At 37.0% G+C, this 16458-nt stretch overlaps 1 protein-coding gene across 2 annotated transcripts in view; it reads right to left on the reverse strand.

Moving 5' to 3' along the window:
• gadd45aa (growth arrest and DNA-damage-inducible, alpha, a) overlaps window positions 1–16210 on the reverse strand; it is a 16602-nt gene extending 392 nt beyond the window's left edge. The window contains exons 1-4 of one of the 2 annotated variants that reach the window (XM_061941319.2): window positions 16149–16210; window positions 11372–11473; window positions 2190–2412; window positions 1–282 (exon numbers count right to left, since the gene is read on the reverse strand). The exon at window positions 1–282 is cut by the window's left edge and continues 392 nt beyond it. In XM_061941319.2, coding sequence (XP_061797303.1) covers window positions 157–282; window positions 2190–2412; window positions 11372–11472 — 450 coding nt within the window. In that variant the 5' untranslated portion in view covers window position 11473; window positions 16149–16210 and the 3' untranslated portion in view covers window positions 1–156. Of the gene's footprint in view, window positions 283–2189; window positions 2413–11371; window positions 11474–11771; window positions 11932–16148 lie in introns of those variants that run through there. The other variant, XM_061941311.2, reaches the window with a different exon arrangement.
• Window positions 16211–16458: the final 248 nt, after the last annotated feature.

Below are 16458 nucleotides of genomic sequence, written 5' to 3' on the forward strand. Positions count from 1 at the left end.
TTTTTTTTTCTTCCTTTTTTAAACGGATCCCATCTACTCAACAGGGTCGTTTTCCAACCCGAGTAGTGATTTGGAGCTCGATTCGCTCGTGATAGAATGTCCATTCTTGTGCTGATTCTTGGACTGATTGGCTTTTCTTGGCAGGTGCAGCAAAGTTCATCGTTCAGGGAGGTTGATGACTGGCACCCACTGGTCCAGACATCGGCACTCGCTGCAGAAGTGCTTCACCTTGCTCAGCGCCTTGCTCAGCGCCGTGTCCTGCCATGACGACTCCTCCGGGCTCTGGAAAAAAAGAGGGCAAGTGAGTCACACACGCCTGCAAACGCACAAGAAGCCTCTGTGTGGGAGGACGTGAACATGAGGTGGTTCCTCGGACCACATTCCTCCCAAAGTCAGAGGCGGGAGGAGTCCTGTGCGGCTTCCCCAGAAGGCACCGCAGTTTTTCCCCTTCATGTTGCTTTAAACAAGGGGTGTCCAAACTTTTTGACTTGGGGCCACTTTGGGCTAAAAAAAAAGCCAAAAGCACGGAAAGTAACTATAAGTATATATATATATATATATATATATATATATATATATATATATATATATATATGAGTCTGTATCTGTACAGTATATACATAATATTTTAATATAATGGATATATATAGATACACATACAAACATACATAAATACACATATATATATATATATATATATATATATACACACATATATACATATGTATATACACACATATATATATAACATATATATATATACACACAAATATATATATATATATATATATGTATTTATACATATATACACATATATAGTACGTATATACATATATACACACACATATGTACATATGCACATAGATACACACATATATACATTTATATAGGTATATACATATATACACACATATATATATATATATATATACACACACAACTATATATATGTATATATATAAACACATATATGTATACACACATATAAACATACATATATACATACACATATATACACACATATGTATTTATACATATATACACATATATAGTACGTATATACATATATACACACATATATACACACACATATGTACATAAGCACATAGATACACACATATATACATTTATATAGGTATATACATATATACACATATATATATATAACATATATATACACACACAAATATATATGTATATATATATAAACACATATGTATACACATATAAACATACATATATACATACACATATATACACACATATGTATTTATACATATATAGTACGTATATACATATGTACATATGCACATAGATACACACATATATACATTTATATAGGTATATACATATATACACACACATATACACACACTATATATATATATATATATATATATATATATATATATATATATATATATATATATATATATATATATTACACACAAATATAGCCTATATGAGTCTGTATCTGTACAGTATATACATAATATTTTAATATAATGGATATATATAGATACATATACATACATACATACATACATACATATACATATATATATATATATACATATATACATACACATATACACACATATATAAATATAACATATATATACACACAAATATATATATATATATATGTATACATATAAACACATATATGTATACACACATATATACATACATATATACATACACATTTATACACACATATGTATTTATACATATATACACATACACAAAATGCACCAAACATGGATAAGTGTGGCGAGAGTGTTTTGCATTTTTCCCATCATGCATTGTAGTGGTTTTAAAATGGGTGTAATTTTGAATTATGTAAAGGGATTGGACATTTTTTTTCATAATATCCACAAAGTTCAGTGAGCAAGTTGTGTAACGTGTGACTGTGTGTGTAGTACTTCTATGTTGGTTGCAGTTTGTGCCAAGCGGGGGAAAGGTCGTTTGGAATGGGTCATATAGGTGAATGCTGTGCTGTGTACACTTCAATGTTCCATTTATGGTCATTGACATGAATTTACTGGCAGCAAACGTGTAGCAATTAAGACTGTCAGCTCTTCAATAAAACTGTTGACACTGATTACACTTGTGACGTCTTGCCAAACTGAGGACGCCGTTTGGACGCCCCTGCTATAAACAATGCACTTGTACAACATTACACTTACGGTGACAAGGACACAGTGGAGGTCCAGGGGCTCCCCGCCATTCTGTTTGCCACCCCCTCCGCCCAGTATTTCTGCCAGGCGCCGGGTGTTGTTCACTCTCAGGATGTTGATGTCATTCTCGCAGCAGAAGGCCTGAATGAGCGTGAAGTGGATCTGCAAGGCCACGTCCTCCTCGTCTTCGTCATCGGTGGCCAAGATGCACAGGACCACGTTATCAGGGTCCCTGTGGGAGAAGGATGACAATAGAGGCTTATTGTACGTCTGACAAAGTACATCATGGAGACATTACAACGTGCAGAACGTGTGTTAGTTACATGGCGAGCACACTACCAAGAGACATCTCCGCACAAACTACAATGTGTCCTGTGCGTACACTAAGACAGTTGGCAAAGGTTGTAAGAGCAAGATACTGTGCAAAAAATACCAAGTTGTGTGGAGAATGTGTAAAATAATAAGTTGTGTGCAGAATGTGTAAAATACCAAGTTGTGTGCAGAATGTGTAAAATACCAAGTTGTGTGCAGAATGTGTAAAATACCTAGTTGTGTGCAAAATGTATAAAATACCAAGTTGTGTGCAGAATGTTTAAAATACCAAGTTGTGTGCAAAATGTATAAAATACCAAGTTGTGTGCAGAATGTGTAAAATACCAAGTTGTGTGCAGAATGTGTAAAATACCAAGTTGTGTGCAGAATGTGTAAAATATCAAGTTGTGTGCAGAATGTATAAAATACCAAGTTGTGTGCAGAATGTATAAAATACCAAGTTGTGTGCAGAATGTGTAAAATACCAAGTTGTGTGCAGAATGTGTAAAATATCAAGTTGTGTGCAGAATGTATAAAATACCAAGTTGTGTGCAGAATGTGTAAAATACCAAGTTGTGTGCAGAATGTGTAAAATATCAAGTTGTGTGCAGAATGTATAAAATACCAAGTTGTGTGCAGAATGTGTAAAATACCAAGTTGTGTGCAGAATGTGTAAAATACCAAGTTGTGTGCAGAATGTGTAAAAAACAAACTTGTGTGCAGAATGTGTAAAATAGCAAGTTGTGTGCAGAATGTGTAAAATACCAAGTTGTGTGCAGAATGTGTAAAATAAGTTGTGTGTAGAATGTGTAAAAAACAAACTTGTGTGCAGAATGTATAAAATAGCAAGTTGTGTGCAGAATGTATAAACTACCAAGTTGTGTGCAGAATGTATAAAATACCAAGTTGTGTGCAGAATGTTTAAAATACCAAGTTGTGTGCAGAATGTTTAAAATACCAAGTTGTGTGCAAAATGTATAAAATACCAAGTTGTGTGCAGAATGCATAAAATACCAAGTTGTGTGCTAAATGTATAAAATACCAAGTTGTGTGCAAAATGTATAAAATACCAAGCTGTGTGCAGAATGTATACAATACCAAGCTGTGTGCAGAATGTATAAAATACCAAGTTGTGTGCAAAATGTATAAAATACCAAGTTGTGTGCAAAATGTATAAAATACCAAGCTGTGTGCAGAATGTATAAAATACCAAGTTGTGTGCAAAATGTATAAAATACCAAGTTGTGTGCAGAATGTTTAAAATACCAAGTTGTGTGCAGAATGTGTAAAATACCAAGTTGTGTGCAGAATGTGTAAAATATCAAGTTGTGTGCAGAATGTATAAAATACCAAGTTGTGTGCAGAATGTGTAAAATACCAAGTTGTGTGCAGAATGTGTAAAATACCAAGTTGTGTGCAGAATGTGTAAAATATCAAGTTGTGTGCAGAATGTATAAAATACCAAGTTGTGTGCAGAATGTGTAAAATACCAAGTTGTGTGCAGAATGTGTAAAATACCAAGTTGTGTGCAGAATGTGTAAAAAACAAACTTGTGTGCAGAATGTGTAAAATAGCAAGTTGTGTGCAGAATGTGTAAAATACCAAGTTGTGTGCAGAATGTGTAAAATAAGTTGTGTGTAGAATGTGTAAAAAACAAACTTGTGTGCAGAATGTATAAAATAGCAAGTTGTGTGCAGAATGTATAAACTACCAAGTTGTGTGCAGAATGTATAAAATACCAAGTTGTGTGCAGAATGTTTAAAATACCAAGTTGTGTGCAGAATGTTTAAAATACCAAGTTGTGTGCAAAATGTATAAAATACCAAGTTGTGTGCAAAATGTATACAATACCAAGCTGTGTGCAGAATGTATAAAATACCAAGTTGTGTGCAAAATGTATAAAATACCAAGTTGTGTGCAGAATGTTTAAAATACCAAGTTGTGTGCAGAATGTGTAAAATACCAAGTTGAGTGCAGAATGTGTAAAATACCAAGTTGTGTGCAGAATGAGTAAAATACCAAGTTGTGTGCAGAATGTATAAAATACCAAGTTGTGTGCAGAATGTATAAAATACCAAGTTGTGTGCATAATGTATAAAATACCAAGTTGTGTGCAGAATGTGTAAAATACCAAGTTGTGTGCAGAATGTATAAAATACCAAGTTGTGTGCAGAATGTGTAAAATACCAAGTTGTGTGCTAAATGTATAAAATACCAAGTTGTGTGCAGAATGAGTAAAATACCAAGTTGTGTGCAGAATGTATAAAATACAAAGTTGTGTGCAGAATGTATAAAATACCACGTTGTGTGCAAAATGTACAAAATACCAAGTTGTGTGCAGAATGTGTAAAATACCAAGTTGAGTGCAGAATGTGTAAAATACCAAGTTGTGTGCAGAATGAGTAAAATACCAAGTTGTGTGCAGAATGTATAAAATACCAAGTTGTGTGCAGAATGTATAAAATACCAAGTTGTGTGCAGAATGTGTAAAATACCAAGTTGTGTGCAGAATGTATAAAATACCAAGTTGTGTGCAGAATGTGTAAAATACCAAGTTGTGTGCTAAATGTATAAAATACCAAGTTGTGTGCAGAATGTATAAAATACCAAGTTGTGTGCAGAATGTGTAAAATACCAAGTTGTGTGCAGAATGTATAAAATACCAAGTTGTGTGCAGAATGTGTAAAATACCAAGTTGTGTGCAGAATGTATAAAATACCAAGTTGTGTGCTAAATGTATAAAATACCAAGTTGTGTGCAGAATGAGTAAAATACCAAGTTGTGTGCAGAATGTATAAAATACAAAGTTGTGTGCAGAATGTATAAAATACCACGTTGTGTGCAAAATGTACAAAATACCAAGTTGTGTGCAGAATGTGTAAAATACCAAGTTGAGTGCAGAATGTGTAAAATACCAAGTTGTGTGCAGAATGAGTAAAATACCAAGTTGTGTGCAGAATGTATAAAATACCAAGTTGTGTGCAGAATGTATAAAATACCAAGTTGTGTGCAGAATGTGTAAAATACCAAGTTGTGTGCAGAATGTATAAAATACCAAGTTGTGTGCTAAATGTATAAAATACCAAGTTGTGTGCAGAATGAGTAAAATACCAAGTTGTGTGCAGAATGTATAAAATACAAAGTTGTGTGCAGAATGTATAAAATACCACGTTGTGTGCAAAATGTACAAAATACCAAGTTGTGTGCAGAATGTGTAAAATACCAAGTTGAGTGCAGAATGTGTAAAATACCAAGTTGTGTGCAGAATGAGTAAAATACCAAGTTGTGTGCAGAATGTATAAAATACCAAGTTGTGTGCAGAATGTATAAAATACCAAGTTGTGTGCAGAATGTATAAAATACCAAGTTGTGTGCAGAATGTGTAAAATACCAAGTTGTGTGCAGAATGTATAAAATACCAAGTTGTGTGCAGAATGTGTAAAATACCAAGTTGTGTGCTAAATGTATAAAATACCAAGTTGTGTGCAGAATGTATAAAATACCAAGTTGTGTGCAAAATGTACAAAATACCAAGTTGTGTGCAGAATGTATAAAATACCAAGTTGTGTACAGAATGGGTAAAATACCAAGTTGTGTGCAGAATGTGTAAAATACCAAGTTGTGTGCAGAATGTATAAAATACCAAGTTGTGTGCAGAATGTTTAAAATACCAACTTGTGTGCAAAATGTATAAAATACCAACTTGTGTGCAAAATGTATAAAATACCAAGTTGTGTGCAGAATGCATAAAATACCAAGTTGTGTGCTAAATGTATAAAATACCAAGTTGTGTGCAGAATGCATAAAATACCAAGTTGTGTGCTAAATGTATAAAATACCAAGTTGTGTGCAGAATGTATAAAATACCAAGTTGTGTGCAAAATGTGTAAAATACCAAGTTGTGTGCAGAATGTATAAAATACCAAGTTGTGTGCTAAATGTATAAAATACCAAGTTGTGTGCAGAATGTATAAAATACCAAGTTGTGTGCAGAATGTGTAAAATACCAAGTTGTGTGCAGAATGTGTAAAATACCAACTTGTGTGCAGAATGTGTAAAATACCAAGTTGTGTGCAAAATGTGTAAAATACCAAGTTGTGTGCAGAATGAGTAAAATACCAAGTTGTGTGCAGAATGTATAAAATACAAAGTTGTGTGCAGAATGTATAAAATACCAAGTTGTGTGCAGAATGTGTAAAATACCAAGTTGTGTGCAGAATGAGTAAAATACCAACTTGTGTGCAGAATGTATAAAATACCAAGTTGTGTGCAAAATGTATAAAATACCAAGTTGTGTGCAGAATGTATAAAATACAAAGTTGTGTGCAGAATGTACAAAATATAAAGTTGTGTGTATAACATGTACACACAAAGTAGTGCATGTGCATAACAAAAAGTTGTCAGAGTGCAAATGTGTGATGTAGCTAACGGACTTTGCACAAAATGACTAACACACACGTGTAATATACACCAGTGGTTCTCAGTCTTTTGTCTCCAAGTATCACCACAACGACCAACATTAAAATACAGTAGCGTAGGTGAGGGGAGCAATGAATTGGGGGTTAAATCACCAAAAATGATTCCTGGGCGCGGCACCGCTGCTGCCCACTGCTCCCCTCACCTCCCAGGGGGTGTGATCATGTTTTGTTTAAGTTATGTTCTGCTTGTTTTTTTTTACTCTTTTTAGTTCCTGCTTTTCACTCCCTTGTCTTGTTTCCATGGTTACCCATTAGTTTCACCTGTCCCACGTTTGGACTCATTGTGCACTCTTGTTTGTCACCATAGCAACCCATTAGTTTTCACCTGCCCTCGCGACTCACGCACCTGTCTTTAATCATGTCACTATTATTTAAACCCATTGTTGCCATGGAAAAGTCTCCCTGGCGACATCATACCCCTGACACTCTTTATCGTCACTCTGCATAATGCCAAGTAAGTTTTTGTTTCATTGTTCACAGTTTCTGCCTTTGTGCAAGTTTTGTTTGCATTAGCCAAGTCTTTTACCTCCGCCATTGTGCGCGCCTTTCGTTTGTTCTTTTTTTGATAATATTAAATCAAATCATGTACTCACATTCCCGTCTCGCCCGAGCCAACTTTCCGTTGCCTTCCGGAAAAACCAACCCCAAGGACCAAGTCCTGACAGGGGATGGGTCAAATGCAGAGGACAAATTTCACCACACCTAGTGTTGTGTGACAAACAATGGTACTTTAACTTTAACTTTAACTTAAAATAACCCAGTTTGTACAATGCCCAGTAATCATGTTCCTGTATAGCATGGGTGTCAAACTCTGGCCCGTGGGCCAAATTTGGCCCGCCGTGTAAGTTCATTTGGCCCTTGAGGCAATATCAAATTAACATTAGAGCTGGCCCGCCGGTATTATACAGCGGTGGTGTACTCATACTTGCCAACCCTCCCGATTTTCAGTGCCCCTCCCGAAAGTCTCCCGGGGCAACCATTCTCCCGAATTTCTCCCGATTTCCACCCGGACAACAATATTGGGGGCGTGCCTTAAAGGCACTGCCTTTAGCGTCTTCTACAACCTGTCGTCACGTCTCCTTTTCCTCCATACAAACAGCGTGCCGGCCCCTGTCTCATGATATATGCGGCTTCTACACACACATAATTGAAAGCAAGGCATACTTGATCAACAGCCATACAGGTCACACTGAGGGTGGCCGCATAAACAACTTTAACACTGTTACAACTATGCGCCACACTATGAAACCACACCAAACAAGAATGACAAACACATTTCGGGAGAACACCGTAACACAACATAAACACAACAGAACAAATACCCAGAACCCCTTGCAGCAATAACTCATACCAACAACAAACCCTGCCCCCCAACTTCGACATTAATGAACTAGCATCCCAGAAAAAGATGGCAGGTATCTGGCTTGGGCACATCAGATTAGATGAGTGTGTTGCAAACTGAGCAGTAAAAAGGCCTGAATGGTTGATTTATTCATTGTTATTTTATTTTTAAATGTATTAGCCTGTGGAAAAAGTTAATGTTGATATTTACCTCAGAAGACTGCAAATAGAAAAGAGGCATTCCATTTTTTTTATTTTATTGTATTTAATATACCAGGGGTCGGCAACCTGCGGCTCTAGAGACGCATGCGGCTCTTTAGCGCCGCCCTGGTGGCTCTCTGGAGCTTTTTCAAAAATGTATGAAAAATGGAAAAAGATGAGGGGAAAAAATATATATATTTTTTTGTTATAATATGGTTTCTGTAGGAGGACAAACATGACACAAACCTCCCTAATTGTTATAAAGCACACTGTTTATATTAAACATGCTTCACTGATTCGAGTATTTGGCGAGTGCCGTTTTGTCCTACTAATTTTGGCGGTCCTTGAACTCACCGTAGTTTGTTTACTTGTATAACTTTCTCCGACTTTCTAGGACGTGTTTTATGCCACTTCTTTTTCTGTCTCATTTTGTCCACCAAACTTTTAACGTTGTGCATGAATGCACAAAGGTGAGTTTTGTTGATGTTATTGACTTGTGTGGAGTGCTAATCAGACATATTTGGTCACTGCATGACTGCAAGCTAATCGATGCTAACATGCTATTTAGGCTAGCTCTATGTATCTCATGACACACTATCTGTATGTAATATGGCTTTTAATTTGTTGCGGCTCCAGACAGATTTGTTTTTGTATTTTTGGTCCAATATGGCTCTTTCAACATTTTGGGTTGCCGACCCCTGTAATATACCATTGATGTTTTTTCGTTTGTTTTTTTGAAAGTTGATTTTGCACTATTAAGTAACCGTATTTTTCGGACTATAAGTCGCAGATTTTTTCATAGTTTGGCCGGGCTCCAGTGCGGCTTATATGTTTTTTTCCCTTCTTTATTATGCGTTTTCGGCAGGTGCGACTTATACTCCGGTGCGACTTATACTCCGAAAAATACGGTATATAAGCGTCGCTTGTTCCATATTCAGTGTTAAAGCAAATCAGTGTAGCAAACTGAGCAATAATTAATGTTTTATTCATGCACTTTCCTCTTGCTACTTCAAGGCTTATTGTTATTTTATTTTCAAATGTATTATTAGCCTGTGGAAAAAGTTTATTTTGATATTTACCTCAGAAGGCTGCAAATAGAAAAGTGGCATTCCATTTTTTTTTTAAATTGTATTTAAAAACCATTGATGTTTTTTCGTTTGTTTTTTGAAAGTTGATTTTGCACTATTAAGTTACCGTATTTTTCGGACTATAAGTCGCAGTTTTTTTCATAGTTGTTTTTTTCCTTCTTTATTATGCATTTTCGGCAGGTGCGACTTATACTCCGAAAAATACGGTATATAAGCGTCGCTTGTTCCATATTCAGTGTTAAAGCAAATCAGTGTAGCAAACTGAGCAATAATTAACGTTTTATTCATGCACTTTCTCTTGCTACTTCAAGGCTTGAATGTTCGATTCATCCATTATTGTTATTTTATTTTCAAATGTATTATTAGCTTGTGGAAACAGTTTATTTTGATATTTACCTCAGAAGGCTGCAAATAGAAAAGCGGCATTCCATTTTTTTTTTAAATTGTATTTAATATACCATTGATGTTTTTTCGTTTGTTTTTAAAAGTTGATTTTGCACTAGTAAGTTACCGTATTTTTCGGACTATAAGTCGCAGTTTTTGTCATAGTTTGGCCGGGCTCCAGTGCGTCTTATATATGTTTTTTTTCCTTCTTTATTATGCATTTTCGGCAGGTGCGACTTACACTCCGAAAATTAAAAGTATATAAGCGTCGCTTGTTCCATATTCAGTTAAAGCAAATCAGTGTAGCAAACTGAGCAATAATTAACGTTTTATTCATGCACTTTCCTCTTGCTACTTCAAGGCTTGAATGTTCGATTCATCAATTATTATTATTTTATTTTCAAATGTATTATTAGCTTGTGGAAAAAGTTTATTTTGATATTTACCTCAGAAGGCTGCAAATAGAAAAGCGGCATTCCATTTTTTTTTTTTAATTGTATTTAAAAACCATTGATGTTTTTTCGTTTGTTTTTTGAAAGTTGATTTTGCACTATTAAGTTACCGTATTTTTCGGACTATAAGTCGCAGTTTTTTTCATAGTTTGGCCGGGCTCCAGTGCGGCTTATATATGTTTTTTTTCCTTCTTTATTATGCATTTTCGGCAGGTGCGACTTACACTCCGAAAAATACGGTATATAAGCGTCGCTTGTTCCATATTCAGTGTTAAAGCAAATCAGTGTAGCAAACTGAGCAATAATTAACGTTTTATTCATGCACTTTCTCTTGCTACTTGAATGTTTGATTCATCCATTATTGTTATTTTATTTTCAAATGTATTATTAGCTTGTGGAAAAAGTTTATTTTGATATTTACCTCAGAAGGCTGCAAAGAGAAAAGAGGCATTCAATTCTTATTTCAAATTTTCTTTGATATGCCATTGATATTTTTGAATTATTATTATTTGCATGCCATTATAACGTTATATAAGCCTTGATTGTTCAATATTCAATGCAAAACTGGTTTGGGTCCCTATTAAAAGGTTCATTTGTTCAACCTTGGCCCACGGCTTTGTTCAGTTTTAAATTTCGGCCCACTCTGTATTTGAGTTCTGACATCCCTGCTGTACAGTATTTCTCCAGCAATGGTCATGTGGTGACATAAATGATGGTATTTTGAGAGGTGGTCACTGAATGCCTAGGTGGGAAACGCACGGAACGCCTCTGCATAAAAGTACTAAATAAAACGTGCATTATATGGCCTGGCTGACATGACATTGCAAACTTGGGCCCACGTTGCTATGACGACTGTAAGGAAAGTTCTGTGCACACGGTATAATGACAGCAACTTTTTGCACAATAACCCACGGACTCTCCCAACTTGTACTTACTCGTTGAGGGACTTGGCAGCTTCGTAGACGCCCACGGTGGTGCACCCTCTTGCGAGGGCTCTGCCCAGAACTTCTTCTAAAGCTTTGGCCACTGAATCCATTCTGCAAAACACCCCCAGAAATGTTATCAAGAGCTGCGGAAGATGGGAGCACATGAGCCCGCGATCATGCGTCCGTGTCTGCTCGCCGGCTGGAAGAGTGCTGGCAGCCCCACGGAGCTCGGGGGGTGAGAGAGTGAGATGAAAGAAGGGAACATTTTGACCCTTTTTCTCCATCTCTTTGAGCCGTTAATCAAAGAGAAACACGTCACGTGACCTGAAAGTGGCCAGTTTGCACGACGCGTCAAAAAAAAACACGCACACGAAGCAGACACGTCAAAAAAAAAAGAAGTGGCAAATACCTTTCTTGAGAGTAATCCCCACTTAATTCCTCAAATGTCATGGTGTACATCAAATCCAGATCCACGCTAGAGCCAACTGTCGTGTTCGCTTCCTGGCACTGACTGAGGTGGAAGTCGAGCACTTTCACGTCAAGTGTGTGTGTGTGAGTGTGTGAGTGTGTGTGTGTGACACCACACTGGTTATGGGAGGGTGCTAGTTCGCGTGGCCGCTGCCATTGGTCCTATGTTAATTCCACTAGCGAGGAAGAAGCCTGTCGCCCGCTGGACTGCTCGTGTAACTGCAGCCATTTTTGTTACAACTAAGTCACATCTAGTCTCACACTTAGATTGGTCACACCTGGTCTTAGATTGGTCAGATCTAGTCTTAGATTGGTCAGATCTAGTCTTAGACTTATATTTGTCACATCTAGTCTTAGACTAGTTTGGTAACATCTAGTCTAAGATTTACATTGGTCACATCTAGTCTTAGACTAGTTTGGTAACATCTAGTCTAAGATTTACATTGGTCACATCTAGTCTTAAATTGGTCACATCTAGTCTTAGATTGGTCACATCTAGTCTGAGACTTACATTGGTCACATCTTGTCTTAGATTGGTCACACCTAGTCTTAGATTGGTCAGATTTAGTTTTAGACTTACATTTGTCACATCTAGTCTTAGACTAGTTTGGTAATATCTAGTCTAAGACTTACATTGGTCACATCTAGTCTTAGATTGGTCACATTTAGTCTGAGACTTACATTGGTCACATCTAGTCTTAAATTGGTCACATCTCGTCTTAGATTGGTCACATCTAGTCTTAGATTGGTCACATCTAGTCTTGGACTTAGATTGGTCGGCTCTAAACTGAGATTTACATTGGTCACATCTAGTCTTATATTGGTCACATCTAGTCTTAGACTTAGATTGGTCACATCTAGCCTGAGACTTAGATTGGTCACATCTAGTCTTAGATCGGTCACATCTAGTCTTAGATTGGTCACATCTAGTCTGAGACTTACATTGGTCACATCTAGTCTTAAATTGGTCACATCTAGTCTTAGATTGGTCACACCTGGTCTTAGATTGGTCACACCTAGTCTTAGATTGGTCAGATCTAGTCTTAGACTTACATTTGTCACATCTAGTCTTAGACTAGTTTGGTAACATCTAGCCTGAGACTTAGATTGGTCACATATAGTCTTAGACTTAGATTGGTCACATCTAATCTTAGATTGGTCACATCTAGTCTTAGATCGGTCACATCTAGTCTTAGATTGGTCACATCTAGTCTGAGACTTACATTGGTCACATCTAGTCTTAAATTGGTCACATCTAGTCTTAGATTGGTCACACCTAGTCTTAGATTGGTCACACCTAGTCTTAGATTGGTCACATCTAGTCTGAGACTTAGATTGGTCACATCTAGTCTTAAATTGGTCACATCTCGTCTTAAATTGGTCACATCTAGTCTTAGATTGGTCACATCAGAATCAGAATCAGCTTTATTGTCATTACGCAAGGTAACGAGATTGAGGCCATTCCATACAGTGCGATGTGTGCATGCTAGAAAAACAATGTGCAAATATATAGAAATATAAAAAATGTAGAAGTGCAATGAATATGGTGTGAAATGAATATATACATGAAAAAACAAAAAAAAAGTCTTGGATTTAGATTGGTCGGCTCTAATCTGAGATTTACATTGGTCACATCTAGTCTTATATTGGTCACACCTAGTCTTAGACTTAGATTGGTCACATCTAGCTTGAGACTTAAATTGGTCACATCTAGTCTTAGACTTAGATTGGTCACATCTAGTCTTAGACTTACATTTGTCACATCTAGTCTTAGACTAGTTTGGTAACATCTAGTCTTAGACTAGTTTGGTAACATCTAGTCTAAGACTTACATTTGTCACATCTAGCTTTAGACTTAGATTGGTCAGATCTAGTCTTAGACTTAGATTGGTCACATCTAGTCTTAGACTTAGATTGGTCAGATCGAGTCTGAGACCTACATTGGTCACATCTAGTCTTAGATTGGTCACATCTAGTCTTGGATTTAGATTGGTTGGCTCTAATCTGAGATTTACATTGGTCACAACTAGTCTTCTATTGGTCACATCTAGTCTTGGACTTAGATTGGTCACAGCTAGCCTGAGACTTAGATTGGTCACATCTAGTCTTAGACTTAGATTGGTCACATCTAGTCTTAGACTTAGATTGGTCAGATCTAGTCTTAGTCTTAGATTGGTCACATCTCGTTTTAAACTTAGATTGGTCAGATCTAGTTTTAGACTTAGATTGGTCTGGTCTAGTCTTAGACTTAGATTAGTCAGGTCTAGTCTTAGATTTAGATTGGTCACATCTCGTCTTAGACTTAGATTGGTCAGATCTAGTCTTAGACTTAGATCGGTCAGATCTAGTCTGAGACTTACATTGGTCACATCTAGTCATAGATTGGTCACATCTAGTCTTAGATTGGTCACATCTAGTCTATAACTTAGATTAGTCGGCTCTAATCTTAGACTTAGATTGGTCACATCTAGTCTTAGACTTAGATTGGTCACATCTAGTCTTAGACTTAGATTGGTCACATCTAGTCTTAGACTTAGATTGGTCAGATCTAGTTTGAGACTTACATTGGTCACATCTAGTCTTAGACTTACATTTGTCACATCTAGTCTTAGACTAGTTTGGTAACATCTAGTCTTAGACTAGTTTGGTAACATCTAGTCTAAGACTTACATTTGTCACATCTAGTTTTAGACTTAGATTGGTCAGATCTAGTCTTAGACTTAGATTGGTCACATCTAGTCTTAGACTTAGATTGGTCAGATCGAGTCTGAGACCTACATTGGTCACATCTAGTCTTAGATTGGTCACATCTAGTCTTGGATTTAGATTGGTTGGCTCTAATCTGAGATTTACATTGGTCACAACTAGTCTTCTATTGGTCACATCTAGTCTTGGACTTAGATTGGTCACAGCTAGCCTGAGACTTAGATTGGTCACATCTAGTCTTAGACTTAGATTGGTCACATCTAGTCTTAGACTTAGATTGGTCAGATCTAGTCTTAGTCTTAGATTGGTCACATCTCGTTTTAAACTTAGATTGGTCAGATCTAGTTTTAGACTTAGATTGGTCTGGTCTAGTCTTAGACTTAGATTAGTCAGGTCTAGTCTTAGATTTAGATTGGTCACATCTCGTCTTAGACTTAGATTGGTCAGATCTAGTCTTAGACTTAGATCGGTCAGATCTAGTCTGAGACTTACATTGGTCACATCTAGTCATAGATTGGTCACATCTAGTCTTAGATTGGTCACATCTAGTCTATAACTTAGATTAGTCGGCTCTAATCTTAGACTTAGATTGGTCACATCTAGTCTTAGACTTAGATTGGTCACATCTAGTCTTAGACTTAGATTGGTCACATCTAGTCTTAGACTTAGATTGGTCAGATCTAGTTTGAGACTTACATTGGTCACATCTAGTCTTAGATTGGTCACATCTAGTCTTAGACTTAGATTGGTCACATCTAGTCTTAGACTTAGATTGGTCAGGTCTAGTCTTAGACTTATATTGTTCACACCTAGTCTTAGTCTTAGATTGGTCACATCTAGCCTGAGACTTAGATTGGTCACATCTAGTCTTAGACTTAGATTGGTCACATCTAGTCTAAGACTTAGATTGGTCAGGTCCAGTCTTAGACTTAGATTGTTCACATCTAGTCTTAGATTGGTCACATCTAGTCTTAGACTCGGATTGGTCAGAACTAGTTTTAGACTTAGATTGGTCAGATCTAGTCTTAGTCTTAGATTGGTCACATCTAGCCTGAGACTTATATTGGTCACATCTAGTCTTAGACTTAGATTGGTCACATCTAGTCTGAGACTTAGATTGGTCTGGTCTAGTCTTTGACTTAGATTGTTCACATCTAGTCTTAGACTTAGATTGGTCAGGTCTAGTCTTAGACTTAGATTGGTCAGGTCTAGTCTTAGACTTTGATTGTTCACATCTAGTCTTACACTTAGATTGGTCAGCTCGAGTCTGAGATTTACATTGGTCACATCTAGTCTTAGACTTAGATGGGTCTAACCCACTTAATTCCTCAAATGTCATGGTGTACATCAAATCCAGAGTGTGGGTGACACGACGCCGGTTATGGGAGGGCGCTAGTTCTGGGCTGCCATTGGTTTTATGTTAATTCCACTAGCGAGGAAGAAGCCTGTCGCCCGCTGGACTGCTCGTGTAACTGCAGCCATTTTTGTTACAACTTCAACACCTGCCTCTATGTATTTATGACACATACACGAGTTAACGCGCTCAACGTGTTTCTCTCTCTGAGGGTGACCACGGTCAAAGTGAAACGTTAGAAACACGGTTTTTACTCACTTGGCACAGTTAAATGAAGGTGCTGCTTCCACAGAGAGGTGACTTCCGACAAGGAGGGGGAGGAGCTATCTTTAGGTTACGGGGCAACCGTCTGGCAACGGGACGCTTGGGGAAGATAGAGCCCTCTGATTGGTCGGCTCTATCCGGGTGACGACCAATCAGAGTCGTGCGTGAGAACGAACGGACTGGCGCGAGAGTGTTGAGGTCATGTGACCCAACAACACACAACAGTAGTTATTTACCACAATATTAGTCTTTATTGATACACAGAAATATACATTCTCAATAAGATGTGCTTAAAGCGACCATA

This window comes from Nerophis lumbriciformis, linkage group LG03, assembly GCF_033978685.3.
Source record: "Nerophis lumbriciformis linkage group LG03, RoL_Nlum_v2.1, whole genome shotgun sequence".
Classification (NCBI taxonomy): domain Eukaryota; kingdom Metazoa; phylum Chordata; class Actinopteri; order Syngnathiformes; family Syngnathidae; genus Nerophis; species Nerophis lumbriciformis.